The sequence below is a fragment of the Aspergillus alliaceus genome, assembly GCF_009176365.1.
Source record: "Aspergillus alliaceus strain CBS 536.65 unplaced genomic scaffold BDW43scaffold_31, whole genome shotgun sequence".
In the NCBI taxonomy this organism is placed as follows: Eukaryota; Fungi; Ascomycota; class Eurotiomycetes; order Eurotiales; family Aspergillaceae; genus Aspergillus; species Aspergillus alliaceus.
Window position 1 is genome coordinate 190,127 of NW_022474714.1, and position 16,440 is coordinate 206,566.

A 16,440-nucleotide genomic window follows, 5' to 3' on the forward strand; every position below is an offset into this window, starting at 1 on the left:
TGACGAAATGGACATAATTCACTGTTGTTCTACTCTGCCACAAGTCAACCATCCCATATCATACACGATGGCATACATAATTCATCATAACAATTGATGGGTAGCAATTCAAGGGATGGACCCATCCTACTTCATAATAATTTTGTGCCGGGCTTGCCATAGTTAGACTTCTATAACCTTAGGCGGGACTTTCGTCTCAGCATTCGGCCGGCTGGCCTAATGGTAAGGCGTTGCTCTCCTATCGTGATTTCACCATAGTAAAGCAAAGATTCAGGGTTCGAGTCCCTGGTCGGTCGTTTTATTTTTATGCTCTGATAGATTTTTCTATCCATCACGTACTCGTATTTCTTTTCTTATCCTGCAGTCCAGTGCCAAGTATGGTCTGTTATTATTTTTCTTGTTTCCCTGTTCAGGTCCATAGCATGATCCTCCCAGAAAATCAAACATTGTCAAGCATAACGTGACAAGATGGTCATTTTCTAACTGAAAAACAACGGTCATGATTAGGGCCATACACATTGTATGAAGATACAGTATTACAAGGGAGCAAAACCAAGACCAAAGAACAAGTAACCATCCCCAAACCCGTCACATCCCAGGTACACAGTAATCAGCTCTACGGTAAACTAACTAGTAGATTATCCACGTTCTGTAAATCCGACGCGGTTGAGCTAGCTCCATCCGCTAGCAATGGAAAAGCAAATCTATATCAATGAACCCTCGCCCTAGGCATCACCCTCTAGTTTATCCTCTCAACCCAGAACAATATGGCCAGAAGAACAAAGAAGAATAAGGAATAAGGTGCAAGCCCAGTCGGTGCAGACACGGAACGCGTGATTTTTGGTGGTGGCTGTGCCTACAGCACCTTCTTACATAGGGGGCTTGGATCTGATCTGATCAAGATCTGGGAAGACTGCATAATGCTGGTCCGCGGGAAGATCTGAAGGTTTAGATCTTCGCGGTCACTAACGCGTTTTTACTAGAGTTGATATTGGATGATTTTCAGAGGTATTTAATACAGATGGGAAAGGAAACTGGGGTTGGTGGTGCGATTTTGCTGACGCGGTATGATGAACTGTAAGCGCCGATCGGTACCTGACCCAGGTGTACTTTTGTATGGATGTATCAGGTGTACAGTACAAGGGTACCGGGTATCACAGGAAAGAGAGGACTATAAGTATGGCTCTCTGATTTTTGTTGACAAGTTTTGCACAGTCACATTCACTTTACACCTATGGGTTATTTACCTATCCATCATCCTTTCTGTTCTTAAAATAACTGTATTGAATCCAGGTAGTATGCAGTATGGGGCTTGATTCCTGGATCATGCTCATTGGGTAAATCAATCTTGGTCAGCATTTGCCGCGTGACATGTTTTTAGACTTTCCTGCTGAGGGACCAGGCTCACGCCATGAACGCGGTAAGGAGGAAAAGACAATGGATTTGAGAGTGTGAATAAATCAATGTACTTTAATAGAGGTATAGCCCGGGATAGTTCGAGATGGGCAATAAATTGCTGAAAGAAGGAAAGAAAGAAAGAAAAATGAGATTCAATGATGGGTAATTTTTAGGAATGGTATCAGCCGCGGGATCAAACTTACGCCGACGGTAAGGTTCCCGTCCTGACGAGCTCGCGTAACTTAACCGCCACCGTCTCGTCTCGTCTCGTTTTTCTCCTGCTCAACTCTTTCCTTTTCACTTTCTCCCCCCGAGTCTCGTTGCCTTGTGCTCAACCAGCGCCCTTTGTCTTCATCTGATACCGTCGACGGCACCGTCTCAATCATCTCTTTCTTTAATCTAGACGCTTCAGGAAATCCATCCACCATCGATTTCATCAACCCTTTTGTCGTGAACATGGGTCGTACCGTCGACCAGGAAGTTCACGCGGCGTTCGTCGAGTTCCGCGCCAAGGAAGACGATAAGGTGCGTGACTTTGTATTTTCCGTAATATTTCAACACGCCGCCCCAAACGTTCATACTGACATGACAACCTCTCCATCGATAGTGTCTCTCCGTCCAGTGCATCTACTGCCAGCAGATCCGCGCAAAGAACACTTCGCGTCAGAAGCAGCACCTGCTCGAGTGTCCCGGTCTCCGCGGCCATGCGAACCCTCAGGCTCAGGCTCAGTCTGCTCAGGCCGCCCCTAACGGTATCGGAGCGGCCAATGGATATCCTCCAACTCCCAATGGCGCTGCTGCCACGGCACCGGGTGCTGGCCCTGGCCCAGGTGCCCTGCCGACTCCCAACGGACCCATGATGTCGAACGGTGTCAATCCCCATGCTACCCCTATGCAGACGCCGCTGCAGAACATGCAAGGCCGGCCTTCGCTTCCCACTTCCGGTCCTACCGGCTCCTCCGCACCCCCCGCGGCCCAGCAAACTCCTCGTGCGACGCCCAAGTCCAAGCCGAAAAACTCGACTTCGAGTTTGCCCGCCCCACCTCTTGATGATGTCCATGCTGCGTTTGTCGAGTTCCGTGCGAAGGAGGAAGACAAGGTAAGAAACGCCTGCGCAAACGCCATGCCTGATAAGGCCGAGGACCCATGTCTGACTGGGACCCAGTGTCTCTCCGTCCAGTGCATCTACTGCCAGCAGGTTCGCGCGAAGAATACTAGCCGTCAGCGCCAGCACCTCCTTGAATGCCCCACTTACCTCAGCGTCATGAAAGATTCGATCCCCGCCAACAACCTCCTCCACACTTTCCCCGAAGGCGACGTCGCTCGCTCGTTGCAGATCCCCGCGCCTAGCCTCGAGCTGGACTTCCGCATGAGCATAAAGATGAACCCGAAGGTGGCGGTTGGTCAGAGTCTTTGGGGTCAGAGAGACTGGGTGACGTTTGTCGGTGGTCAATGGGCTGGCAGATGGGGCAAGGGTGTTGTGCTGGTGAGTTTGAGGTGCCAACGGTCTTGAGTTCCATATGCTAACTAAGTTTTAGCCCGGAGGACAAGATTCGCAGATTGTGACCAAGGAATCCGCCACTAGCCTTCGCGCAAGCTACATGCTTCAGACCGCAGATGACCCGCCAGCTTATATCATTGTGAAGACCAATGGATGGCTTACCGGCGCCAAGGATGTTCTAGACAAGGTTAACGATCCAGGAGTCGCGGACACGATCAACCCCAACACATACAAGTATCGCATCAATCTCACAATGGAGACTGGTGATGAGCGCTACGCGTTCTTGAACACGTTGATGTGGGTTGGCAGTGGTTGCCGCAGGGGCCACGAAGGTTAGTAGTAGTCATAACGCTGGTTAAGGCTTTTGTTACTGACCGTATTATAGTCATCTTTGATTCATTCCGTGTCAATTAAATCTGCTACTATATTGCAGCTGTTTTGTCGGTTCTTCAGCGAGTAATCTTTTGAGGGGAAAAATTGTGCTTTAGTTTCTTTGGTCGTTATTTCAAGCTGCCTTGTCACTCTATTTGCCCCAGAGTATGTCTTGTGTTTTCCAGTGTTTGAGCCCCATTGGTCTGGATACGTGCTTTTTATCTCAATCACGGGTCCGCTTGATGCGTCTGTGGAGCACCCATGTTCTTTACGATTTCTCTTCTTTCGTGCTTGTTACTACTGTAAGGTATCTCATTTTCTTTGTCTCAAGGTGCAAGACTGGTGAATTACTACTTTTATTTCTGGTCAGCTTCGTCTCAGCAGCGCGATGTGAATATCCTGTATCTCTACAAGAATGAAAACACCCAGTTGAACGGAGATATATAAATCTCTCAGATATAACAAGACCACTGCATTAATTATATAAGACAACCCAGCCGTATCAGAAACAAACCCAATAAAGCAGTTAAATGAAAAAGAGAGAGAAAATAAACCCTTAACTTCATAGAAACAAATAAAATCCACAACTCTACAGATATAGGTATCTAACTCCGTAATACCTACTGACCACCTGTATAGCGTACAGGTACGGGAGTACAAATAGGTATATCCATACCCAGGTACATAACGAGTTGTCCCTTGTTTTTGTATAATACCAAAGAAGCTAAAATCGTAACGCAGTATAGTAATAACCATAAACCTAAAAAAAGAAAAATAGATGAATAAAAAATATTAAACAAGTAAAATAAAGGTAAATTACTAGCTAGCTCTTTAATATATAACTAGATTCCTGGGTTAGTTAGTAAACCAACTCCACCGCCCCCCCCCCATGTATATTCTTATATTCTTCAGCGCACGCTTCTTTTCTCTACTAACAATTACACTGCGTGTGTATACTGTATGTACTATGTATAGGTTGCCTATATAATTGTATTTTTTATACTTGTGGAATTTTATTTCCGGGAGTATCAAGTTGAGTTTCTTGGGTTCTTTTGTTCTATGTTGGATTCTTTGTGTGGGGTTTCTCTTCTTTTCTTTTAATGTGTTGTGCTGCGGTTGTTTGTTTTTATGCTTCAGCTGGGATTTAAGGTGCTGAAGGTGTCTTTGTTTGGTATTAGATGTTTGGGATTTTTTTTTTTTTTTTTTTTTTTTTTTTTTTTTTTTTTTTTTTTTTTTTTTTTTTTTTTTTTTTTTTTTTTTTTTTTTTTTTTTTGAGGATTTAGCTTTATGCTATAGTTGAGTGGTATAGCTAAGTATGTAATTTGCGTGATCACGAGATGTGAGAAGATACATAATGTTATGTTGGCTGTAAGGTGGTGAAAATAAAACATACTGTCATAAATAGAGATCTACGGTTTTACATTCAATGCATGACTATAATACGTAATATCAAGGTATACTGGGGTACGTACGAAACACGAATATAGGGTCGAGATATTGACTCTTGTTTGGCCCCAAGTCCGTATCCATTTCCTGCTTAGAAACCTATATGCGAAATTAGTAACGGGGCCCTAGATTCGGAATGTTGAAGAAAGACCGTACCTTTTTCTGTGTTTCCATCTCCCATACTTTTGTTGCTGCTGCTGCCACTCTGGATAGCGCCCAGAATACCATCTATGTACGGCGCACCGCTCCATTTCTGGTGGGTCAGGACCTCAACTCCAAGTTCTTTCTCCCGTGCCTGGATTTGGCGCACGTAAGCGAGCATTCCTTCGTCCTTGAATGCACGGGAAAGCTCTGTTGTCACGGTGGCGTTGGTGTGTAAGCCGGCAAGGGAGATCAATTGCAATACGAATCTGTGTAGGTTGATTGTTAGCCGGTGTATTGCTCATGTTAGCAGTGTTGCTCACCCGTGGGGGGCAAGGTCCCAAATAAATGATTTGAGGGTTTCCTCAGTGAAACCCTGTCCCATCCAGTTGAATGAAGGGCTCAGGTTGTAGACTAGTTTCTTGCCGGGAAAGGCGCTCCGCACATCTCCTGCCAGCTTGGCGGCCTTCTCAACATTTGGACTTCCCGTTTCAACCCACAGTAGGTCTGCGTAGGGTGCAAATTCCTTGGCTCGCTTGGTGGCTGCTGCGAAGCCAGCCTTATAATGGTAGTAACCTTCCCGGGTCCGGGGGATGTCACAAGACCAGACAACTGGTGTCTTGGTGTAATCACTTGCGAGGGCTCTTCGGCGTGTGATTGAGAGGTCTGGGTTCTCCTGGACTCGCTTGTTGTAGGCATCCTTGACGGATTGGGGGGCTCCCTCTGCCTCGAGGTGTGCGTTGACAGCTATCGGAGTCAGTATTGGTAATTCAGATAGGCAACAGGACATCAATACCCTCATCAAATGTGACGAGCTTGTGGCTCTTCACCCAATCCAGTTCATAGGCGTCAATTTCTGCAGGGGCAGCGCCTTCCCTCTCCATTGCTTGCAAGGTTTCCGCCAGAGGCTCCACATCATCTGTGACACCCAAGATGAACTCGTGGTCGCGCACATCAATAGCACTGCTGAGTAATTTGCCACTCTCCGAATCAGTACGGGCGATGAGCAGGTTCTCAGCACCCATCAGATCCCATTGGAAACGAGCCGCAACAAGCCTGTTGATATGCTCTCCCACGGGCACAATGACTTTGCCAGCGAGGTGACCGCACTTCTTTCCACCATGGAGCTGGTCCTCGAAGTGGACCGCAGCAGCACCATTCTCAGCGAAGAGCTTGGCAAGCTTTAGGACCGCAGAGAGTCCTCCGTGTCTGAAAGGGAGGCAATTAGTTAATGAGTCTCTTGGCAATATTCCAATAACAGTGCATACCCAGTGTCACCGTCTGCGATGATAGGTCGCAGGAAATCCACGTATGGGGTAGAGTTCCGTTCCTCTGGGGTCATTTTCCGCCTGGCGTCCCAATGTTTGCGATCATGTAATTGCTGAGCCTTGAACAATCTCTGGACTTGGTTCGGAACCGTATTGTACGGGTAGTCGCCCATATCTGGCGATACCTCATTGGTGGTCGTTAAAAGAGAAGAGCATGCCCAACCAGAGATATACAAAACTTCTTGGTTCGGAGCTTGCTGCGTCATTTGTACCGGGTCAATGGCGCCCACTGCAAGGACATCGTTAGACAAGGACTGGCCGCTCCATATCGACGGATAAACACATACTGGTATGGACTGGTTTTCCTTCAGCTGCCCTCTCATTCAGCAAGTTGAAAAGCTTCCGCGCCATCAAAGAGCTAGGGTAAGTTTGTTGCAGGGAGCCTCTTTTGCTGACGACGTCCGCGGCCGAATAGGGCCGCTTAATGCCCTCATAACGGGGAGAATTCCACCACGCTTCCACATCTTTGATTTGTTGCTCGTACAAAGCATCCTCATTTACTCCGGTTTTGTCAGCCGTCGACAGCAATTGATAGGAATCGCATGGCAATGCGGTCGACACGGGCGGTTCAACGGCGGGTAGTGGTGGCGCCGACATCCGCGGATAACCGCAAGTGATGGTACGAAGGGCGAGACGTGATGTTGACAAGGGAATCGGCAGGCGTCGAGGGATTCGACGGGGGATTGTTCGAAACATTATCAGTGACTAGGAAGTAAATCGCGATATATGGAGTAAAGAGGAAAAGGAAAGAGAGGGAAAAAGAAGAATGTTGAATGATGTTCAATGTGTTTGTCATTTAAAGCCGGGGTTACTGTTTGCCTTCTCCGCTATAGCCTATTGGGCCGACCCGCCAACCTCGGTATGGGGCTCCCGTTCCCCCGCCATACAAAACCAAGTAAAGTGCCGACTTTCGCTAGATAATATACCTCTGTAGTAGTTACAATGGAACATAATTTCCGTCGTATCACTACATTTTGAGCTATCGAGTGTTTAATAGAGACGTTACACCTTAGATCTTGCAACATTAAATTTGTTCTCAGCAAATGAATACCGTCAGCGACTCTATGGTCACATCCAACTTATATTTATTAGTAGTAACAGCATGGGCTTTAACCAATAGACCGCACTATAAAAAGTACAGACTGCCAATAAACGCACATACATGCTATATAGCTTCCACATAAATGAAAATTTCCAGAGGCTGATTGCGTTTTGGGTAACTTCTTGCTTAACACTGACACCGACCTACCACGCAAGGTGCACCGTGATTCGCTCCAATTTTGGGTTTCAATGCAGTGGTTGGATTATGTTGCAATGGGCTCTATTTTGCTTTTGCTCAGAGTGCGGTCTGACGTACGTACATATGGCCGTCCACCCTACGAGCCCCTCCCGACTCCCTGTATTCTGAGGATCTGGCACAAGTACAAATAACTTTGGTGTTTGTATCGCTTTTCCGAATCTTACCCTGGTGTCACTACTATATTGTGGTATCACCGCCATGTGTGGACTGACAGCCTTCTTCACTGTTGAGGGAGAACCCAGCTGCGAACAATGTTCCAATGACACTTCTCGTCTAGAGCGACAGATGCAGGAAAGCCTGGACCTAGTTAACCATCGAGGTCCGGACGCACGTGGTTCTTGGTTCAGCCCTGATCGTCAAGTTGGTATGCACTCTGCGTTCTTCCAAGAACGACCAGTCGATAGAAATTAATCTAGAATAAGGCATGGGACATGTTCGACTCTCAATCCGCGATTTGAGTCCTGCAGGTAACCAGCCTTTCCACGACAGCGAGGACGCTATTCATGCTGTCGTCAACGGAGAACTCTATTACCACGAGCAGTATCGATCAGAACTGGCCCAGGAGTACAAGTTCAAAGGTAACAGCGACTGTGAGATTGTCATTGCGCTCTACCAGCACTACGGGATCTCGTTCCTCAACAAATTAAGGGGCGAGTTCGCTCTTGTGCTTTATGATGCGAACCGCAACCTATTCCTTGCGGCCCGGGATCGGTACGGCATCAAATCGCTGTATTATACTCTCGTCGGTAATCGGCTTTTAGTCGCAACGGAAATGAAATCGTTCCTGCCTTTTGGTTGGAAGCCAGAGTGGGATATCACGAGTATCAGGGAAAAGTCCTGGCTATTTGACTCACGAATATTTTTCAAAGGAGTGCATAGAGTATGTACTATGCATGGCTTCCTGGGCTATAATACGTCGATGCGTTTATTAATGTTGTTTGAATCTAACTATCCAATAGCTCGCTCCCGGTCAGTATATGATCAGTCAGAGTTTCATGCCCCCTGAGGTGAGAACGTACTGGGACACTGAGTATCCAGATAAAGTAAGGCCACGCCCAAACTAGCTTGTTTACCACTTAGGTTCTAAATAGCCATAGAAAACGGTATACCCGCAGTCCGAAGATGAAGCCATCGAGAGAGTTAGGGAGCTCATGCTTGATGCTGTTCGACTCCGACTGCGTGCCGATGTAGGAGTAGGTATCTATTTGAGTGGAGGCCTAGACTCGTCTGCCATAGCAGGAATGGCTGTAAAGCTTGTCCGGGAAGGAAATAGACTTGGAAATGACATGAGTGGCGAGCGTGCTAAGATTAGCTGCTTCACGGTCCAATTCGAAAAAGACAGTGGGTTCGACGAGTCAGGTACGTCATGGGTATACGTATCTTTTGTAACGAGGATAGCTTCTGAACAGATCTAGATATCGCGCAGCGAACGGCCGAGTGGTTGGGCGTCGAATTTCATTCTGTATACATGGATGAGGAGGCTATTGCTTCGAGATTCGAGGACACAGTCTGGTACAGTGAAACGCCAGCCCCGAATGTCAATGGAATGGGACGGCTGGCGGTAGCTGAGGCCGCTCATGCCAATGGGAAAAGGGTTATTCTTACCGGTAAGTGATACTATCCGAGGTAAATTCAATGTCGGCTGTGTTACTAATTTTTTGTTTGATAGGCGAGGGTTCCGATGAACACTTCGCAGGCTATCATGACTTTCTGCCTAATTTTCTTCTGGAGCCTGACTTTTCATGGCCACCATCCTTGGCTAAGCATGGTGATATTGCGGATGCTTGGAAAGTTATGGAGGAAAGAAACCAAATAATCCCGACAGACATGGCCGATACGTCTGCGCCAACAAAGCGTATGCTCAACAATACCACCTTATACAGCCGTCTAGGCTCATTTAACGATTTGCCATACCTGTCATGGACAGATCGGTTTGCGCTCAGAACGCCAGCCACGGCATTTGCAGAGAGCTTTGGCGCACATGTCCTTAACAAAATGGTAGAGAAGTGGCATCCTCTTAACTCGGTACAATACCAATGGACGAAATCCGTGCTCGCGAACTATATCCTCCGCTGGGTGGGTGATAATATAGATATGGTCCACCAGATCGAGACGCGACCGCCATTCCTAGACCATCATGTTACAGAATACGCGAATAATATCCCACCAAGCCTCAGAATCAAATACGATCCTGCGAGTAAAACCTTCCGCGAAAAAAGTATTTTGCGTGAAGCAATGAAGCCCTTTGTCACAGAGGAAATCTATAACCGTACAAAGCACCCGTTTGTCGGACCATTTACGTACCAAGCGGATGGCCCCGTGCACAAGGTCTTGAAGCGGCTGTTGACACAAGAAAATGTTAATCAGCTGGGATTTCTCGATTGGGACCGGGTGCAAGGACATCTTGCAAAGGCATTCCGCGACAAGGATGGCTTGTGCTTCCAGAGAGCATTCTGCGCGGCCCAATACGTTGTCTTAGGCCAAAAGTTCGGTGTCAAGAAGGCCCTAGATCCCGGGTGCATCCATAAGCCAATCAAGGAGGTAACAAGCATCTCCTAGAGTTTCAGTAACGCCTGATGGTCCCCCTTTAGGCACTTTTCTTCGATCTAGGAGATAGTCAAGCGTTTGTAAAAATGCAAGAGAAGCGTCCATGTGAGCATCTGAAGGGCTAGCACCCTCGTAAAATTGTCCGCGTCATCCATGACAATAACGGATCTTACAGTACAAATGGGGATCCCAACAATACTGTGACTCACTGTACAAAAAATGAAGTCCGTAAGGGTTGACCCCATGACTTATCAGTGGCGTAGGTCTGCATTTTGTTGGCGCAGGCTACTGAATACGGTGCACTAGAAATGAGAACCTGCGGTTCTCGAATATACCTATCTGCTGTATGTACGGAGTATGTACCTCGAATCCTAGGTCCAAGACACACTGAAGTGAACCGATCAGTTGATATGTTTTCACCGGATGAATGTCACCAGAACCTGACGACTCACAATGTGTAGCTATTCCTGACAACTCCATCTGTCAGCTGACCTGGCGATCCTTGCGGCTTTACAAATCCCAAACGCGTAGCAGTTGTACTTCATGATGGGCTCTAGAAACTGGATGTATTGTACAAATGAAATATGACGGATGTATCATTGAGACAATGACCATTCTGAACTCTTTGAATATGTTAACGTGTCATATTCTAGCGATGACGGCGCAGGTCTCTTGCCCAAGGCGTCAAGGGCGTCAAGGGTGATTCCGTTCTTGGTTGGACACGAAGGGCTTTGTCTAAATATTGAAGTGCCCATAGCAACCGATAAAGTTCATAAGTACCGTCTGTGAGATATTGACTTTGCATGTTAGGTAAACTTCCCTAGTAGATTAATGTTGGGGAAGCGGGGAGCGGGGGAACGTGGAGAAGAAGAACGTGGGGAAGAGGTATCCGGAGAGACGATCAATCAGTCTGAGGGAATGTATCCGTTGTCGGGTAATTGATCGATGATATTTGTCGATCATTTGAATTTCATAGCCAGTGTGAAACAACGAGAAGGTATTAGAAAACGCCTCCTAAGAAGGTAGCAATCTGATGGAAGAGACAATCTACTCCTTAGCGTTTCCTCTGATCAAGATTGTCAAAGAGTTGCCAAACCTGTTATCATGGAATACTCGGTGTCCACGGAGATGTGCCGAAGTCCTGGCCACATATGTCCGGTACATAGTTTCTCTTGGCCGGTACCTAGAGCGTTCTTTTCAGGCTCCTGCAGATAGTGGATTAGGTCATGTGGTCAATCATTGCCTGGTGGAGACCTGCATTTATCTCATTCACTCAACTTTTGCTTTTCTGTTGGAGGACCTAAGAATAATAATAATATTAATCATAAAGGATTTATAGTGCCTCACCTAAGTTTCTCCAAATTTCTCCGCATCTCTTACCCTTCGAGCTGTTTCCATTAATTGTAGATGAGGCCTTGTCGCTCTAAGTAAATGTTTGAACCACAGTCGATGAGTTCCTTGTATTGTTACACTTCTATACAAAAGGGTGTTTATCGCCTGGTTATACACGATTCTCAACCATGGAACTACAAGCCAAGTTAAGTTTCAATGTCACTTCACGAATCAGTAGAACCGGGGAAAGAAAATCAGTCTTATGATGGGGGTTCCATGCATTGACAGGTTGCCGGTTTCCGCTAGGACTTAAAATAGTTACACATGGCCGACAATGATTCGAATTCCATGAATCTGGAACAACAGGTTACTAAACAGGTGTGGTATTACTATTGCTGTATCACGTGTCCCATGATCACGATATACACCTCACTCTATAACTTAGTAGTAGGTAAGAGACACCTTTACAAATCCTGGTACAGTACCAGTAAACCAGGTGTCATCCAAGGTTAAAACCTGACACCCGACATCTTGGAACTTCTTTCAAGCGTAAACTTGGAAAAAGGGGGAGGAGAATAAGAAATAAAAGATTAATTAAAAGTACAAAAGGTCTAACAACCATTTCTGCCACACATTCAATAATCCATGCATCAATATTGTCGCACATGGCGGTTGTGATGTGGGGAGGGGTTGGTGGTCTACGAGTTGGCCAGATGTACAGTATAGTAGGATGTATGTATGTACAGTACTTTACAAGTTGTTGGCCAAGTGACAGCGGTACTATCAACCATTCCTAAATTAAATAATTAACTCCGTTCATCGGAAGACCTATCGAATCCGAAGAGGGGGATTTTCGCTCCACGAACCAACCACCTGCACCTGAATCGTCATCTTCGATTGATAACTCCTCCGAGTGGCGTCGGTCCATCCTATCACTGATTCATGACGATTTCATTATCAACCGACCCCTTTCTGCCATCTATATAAGTTCCCATAGCTTTAATTCTTGCGTCTTGGCTCTTCCATGGCTAACCGACGGATGGGATCCCCGCTGAGACTAATTACGAGGTGAGTGTCCACTTTCCTTCTAGTAACGCCCCCCCACCTCCTCCATTAATGAGAGATACAGTGCAAGAAAAGAAAAGAAAACATACCTTTCTCCAACCGGTGCCGATGGGGACTCGGTTCTTGTCTGAGCTCTAGCCACTGGATTCGGCGTCGAACCCGCGCCTTCCGCCTTGCTCCAGTTGTCTCCGCAATCCTGCTGCCCTAGTGCGACTCTTATCACTGATGCGGGTTTCTCCTCACCGTTCAGGCTCTCATTATCTATCACTTGGAGAACTCTAACCCCTTCCCTATCTATCCCACTTGCTTTCCGTTAGATGCGGCTAACCCTTATCTGTTTACTCTCATCTGGATCCTGAGTTGAAGCCCATCATCTCTGTGCACACTGACTTGGACGCTCTTCTGTCATTGTTATTGTCTCTTTTGTTTGTACAACTCACACCTCCCCCGTCTTGGCACCGTTGTTGCCCTTCTATACCCTATTTTCACTGGGGACAGGTCCCATGCCATCACTGCTAATTTGGTCGGGCATGGAAAACATCAAAATCCCTTCACCATCCACCATCTTAGACCCCCAGCCCGCCATCCCCTCTACTAGTGGACTTTCTAGGCCTCTCAGATCTCCCACCACTAAGAAGCCAGTATCAGGAGAGACCGCCACAAACGCCGCCATCACTGGAAAACCCAAGCAATCAAAAAGCCGTAACGGTACGGTAGCACTAGTTCTTTAAATTATTTAGGAAAGAGAAGGATGCCGAACAAGCAAAAATGAAAAGAGAAGAAGGAGAAAAGAGATCTATAAACGCGCAGTGCGCTGACGTTGTCAACTCTTTCAACATTCAGGTTGTATCACTTGCAAGGCGAAGCGGTTAAAATGCGACGAAACAAAGCCAACCTGCTTTCAGTGTAAGAAACGAAATGTGGAATGTGGAGGATACAAAAAGGACTTCAAATGGCGTCCCTTCGAGGAAACCAACGTCGCCGGGAGAGTGTCTACTGCGAAAAGCAAGAAAGGTGAGCAATAATTTCCCCAACGGATTTCACGAAGTAACTGATGATATGGTCGTATAGGGACCCCGTCGCCTCCTAATAGAAAGGCGAACCTAAGTTTTTCAACTTCTCCAGCTACAGAACACTCAACAGCACAAGTGAATAATCAAACAGCTGCTCCACAGCCTCTTCCATCGGAAACTAGAAATCTTGCCCAACCCCTTACCCTTGCCTCTCAATTGAATGATTCTCCCCTAAGTCAGTTGAGTAGGCGTCGCGTTACACAGAAAAATCCTACTCTCTGCACAGACGACCTGCTAGACGATACGAACTTGGGACATATTGATGAAGATATATTCGTGCCATCTTTGGCAGAAATCGCACCATCAGATGATTCTCCATGGCCATCAGATATCTCACTCCCCACAGTTGAGTTTGATACAAGCCCTGGAGAGACTACACTCGCGGTCCACGGAAAAGAGACCATCGATGAGTCCGATGACTTTAGCTTCGCTGCCTTGCTAGAAGGTGATAATGACGATATAGAAGAAATCGTGCGACAGTCCAGCCAGCTTAGCCCAGGTTTGTTCGACTTCGCAGGAACGAGCGTGTCCCCACGGTCTGGAGATGCGAACATTAGCCTTGGTCTATTCAGAGAGCCTACTATCGCTGCTGGTAGCCCTGAGAGGTTGATCTTGCACTTCGACCGATACACATGTGGAATTCTGTCAGTGAAAGATGGCGCCCATGAAAACCCGTGGCGGACGTTGGTATGGCCACTGGCTAAGGACACCCCAGCCTTGTACCACGCAATATTTTCTCTATCGGCCTTTCATTGCAGCAAGAAGAACCCATCCTTGAGGGTTCACGGGGTAGATCACATGCGTCGAAGTATCACGTACATGGTGCAGGACATACAAAATATGAGAGCCGATGCCGCTTTGGCTACAAGTTTAGCCCTAGCATTTGCCGACACATGGGACTCACACACTCGTTCATGTATCCAGCACCTACGAGGAGCCAAAGCATTAGTGTCGCAAGTGGTAGGACTCGGATTACAACCCGGTTTGTGCGCAGCGGATCTAGATAGGATTCGGTTCCTCTACAACACTTGGTTGTATATGGATGTGATTGCACGCTTGACATCTCTGGAGGAATCTGGGGATCAAGATATTGATTTATCCATCCTGCAGCTTCCTAGGGATGCGGTGCACGAGATTGACCCTCTTATGGGCTGCGCCACTACACTTTTCCCACTCATAGACCGTGTTGCTCAATTGATTCAACGAGTGCGCAGGACGAATTCCAACTCGATATCACTCGTGTCCGAGGCTATTGAGCTGAAACGACGCGTCGAGCAGTGGGAACCCCCGGACTGGTTTGAACCTCCCGAAGACCCAACTTCAGAAGTGCAACATAGTATACAGATCGCACATGCTTACCGCTGGGCAACGATTCTGTATCTCCATCAAGCTGTCCCAGAGATGCCTTGTGAGCCAGCGTCAGAACTCGCCAAGCGAGTGTTACTTCTGCTGGCCACAGTTCCCCCAAGCTCTCGCACAACTATCATTCAAATGTTCCCTCTCTTGGCCGCGGGATGCGAAGCTGATCAGGGGGAAGACAGGCAATGGGTGTTAAGTCGGTGGAAATCCATCCAGACTCGTCTCATGCTGGGCTCGATCGATCGCTGTGTAGACGTAGTTCACGAAGTTTGGGCTCGCCGAGATCAGTTCGAGGCCGAAAAGCAACGACGGCAGTTCCGAGGTGCTGGTCGTTCCAATTCTCTTGACGATCGAGAAACTATTGGAAGAAACGGATTATCTTATGCGAGCATTGCATCATCTGAGGACTTAGATAATCCCACTCGTTTTGCTAAAGAGTCATACAGAAGACCAATCATTGACGACTGGGCGATATCTTCCAGAGGACCGGGAAACCCCCGACGGAGTTCCGCAGTTTCTCCCTTGGAAAACATCGAATTTGAAAAGACAGTGAGAGGAAGACTACATTGGGTAAATGTTATGCAAGAATGGGGCTGGGAAGGTAAGCTTTTCATTCTTTCATTTATCCCTTCACTGTTGGGTTAGAGATTGACAGTACAATCATATAGTATTTCTTGGATGAAGTAAGAAAGACAGAGAAAAGCGCTAGGTGATCTCAGTCTTTATTAACGATTCTCCATCATAGCAAGGCTATCACCAAGGTCCTCACTGGTTTTGATACCTTGAGGGTGTTGCACCGGCGGTTGAGAATGCTGGGTCGCATGGTGCTTGGACGAGCGTGGCGATTGCTCGTCAACCCCGTCCTGGGACGCAGGTTTGCTTCTAGCTAGATAGCTGCGGAGGGAAGCCAAATATGGCTCTAGATCGCTTGTTATCGACACGGTAGCCATGGTTGACAAAGGGCGCGAGGGCTTTTTTGTATGATTCAATTTTTGGACGGCGTTGGCTTGTCTTGGTGCAACTGGGCGTTTACTATCTGGTGTGCAAATCAGCAAGGCGTTTGGTTATTCCAGGAGAAGTTACGGACTTGGGCTTAAACAGAGGTCGAGTGAGGAGCCTCGGGTTGCGATGGCTATTTTTTCTTTATAGGCCGATGGGTGTTGTCCGGGCATTGACGTGGTTTTTGATCGCCTTGGTAGAAGCAAGCTCAGGGTTTTACGTTGCGAACAAACTGGCGCATGGGATATAATAATTGGTACCGTACTAGGCGAACCGGAGGCCTGCTTCCCGTAGGTATGAAGTTTCGTAACTAGTGCCGCGGAGGGAAAGGCCCAGGTATAGTAGGTATATGGCGTCAACTGGGCAGTAGAAAACGGTTATATGCCGTATATGTACAACACTCTATCGAATTACTCTGGAACTGAAACTGATCAAGCCGCCAGGAAAAAAAATTTCAGGAGGAATCGTCAGTCCCGCCTTGACAGATGGGAGGTATTTGCGCAGGATTGATAATGATCGCGTTCTGCATTGGGTGTCTGCTGCGTCGAGTTGTTGAGTGCCGTCATGAACAGTGTCGTT

General features: G+C 47.2%; 4 protein-coding genes and 1 non-coding gene across 5 annotated transcripts; 4 read left to right on the forward strand and 1 right to left on the reverse strand.

Annotated features, from left to right (window-relative positions):
• Positions 1-205: 205 nt before the first annotated feature.
• BDW43DRAFT_t154 lies at positions 206-296 on the forward strand. The gene has a single exon. It is a non-coding gene; the product is annotated as a tRNA-Arg (tRNA).
• A 1,285-nt stretch (positions 297-1,581) lies between these two features.
• On the forward strand, positions 1,582-3,426 carry BDW43DRAFT_130248 (uncharacterized protein). The gene is made up of 5 exons (XM_032038175.1): positions 1,582-1,923; positions 2,006-2,497; positions 2,564-2,884; positions 2,937-3,231; positions 3,285-3,426. Exons 1-5 carry the CDS (start codon positions 1,855-1,857, stop codon positions 3,311-3,313), a joined length of 1,206 nt encoding a protein of 401 aa, XP_031898778.1. The 5' UTR covers positions 1,582-1,854; the 3' UTR covers positions 3,314-3,426.
• Positions 3,427-4,543: 1,117 nt separating this feature from the next.
• Positions 4,544-6,960, reverse strand: BDW43DRAFT_281120 (methylisocitrate lyase ICL2). The gene is made up of 6 exons (XM_032042467.1): positions 6,474-6,960; positions 6,127-6,415; positions 5,655-6,067; positions 5,182-5,605; positions 4,874-5,127; positions 4,544-4,816 (listed from the first exon to the last, which is right to left on the reverse strand). Exons 1-6 carry the CDS (start codon positions 6,880-6,882, stop codon positions 4,809-4,811), a joined length of 1,797 nt encoding a protein of 598 aa, XP_031898779.1. The 5' UTR covers positions 6,883-6,960; the 3' UTR covers positions 4,544-4,808.
• A 379-nt stretch (positions 6,961-7,339) lies between these two features.
• Positions 7,340-10,045, forward strand: BDW43DRAFT_320572 (asparagine synthetase B family protein; the record flags this gene model as incomplete). Its single annotated transcript, XM_032049100.1, has 6 exons — positions 7,340-7,850; positions 7,909-8,366; positions 8,446-8,529; positions 8,584-8,845; positions 8,902-9,093; positions 9,156-10,045. The coding sequence occupies exons 1-6, from the start codon at positions 7,685-7,687 to the stop codon at positions 10,043-10,045; spliced, it is 2,052 nt and encodes a 683-aa protein (XP_031898780.1). The 5' UTR covers positions 7,340-7,684.
• A 2,888-nt stretch (positions 10,046-12,933) lies between these two features.
• Positions 12,934-15,959, forward strand: BDW43DRAFT_301369 (transcription factor domain-containing protein; the record flags this gene model as incomplete). The annotated part of the gene is made up of 3 exons (XM_032045029.1): positions 12,934-13,138; positions 13,502-15,463; positions 15,919-15,959. The coding sequence occupies 3 exons, from the start codon at positions 12,934-12,936 to the stop codon at positions 15,957-15,959; spliced, it is 2,208 nt and encodes a 735-aa protein (XP_031898781.1).
• Positions 15,960-16,440: the final 481 nt, after the last annotated feature.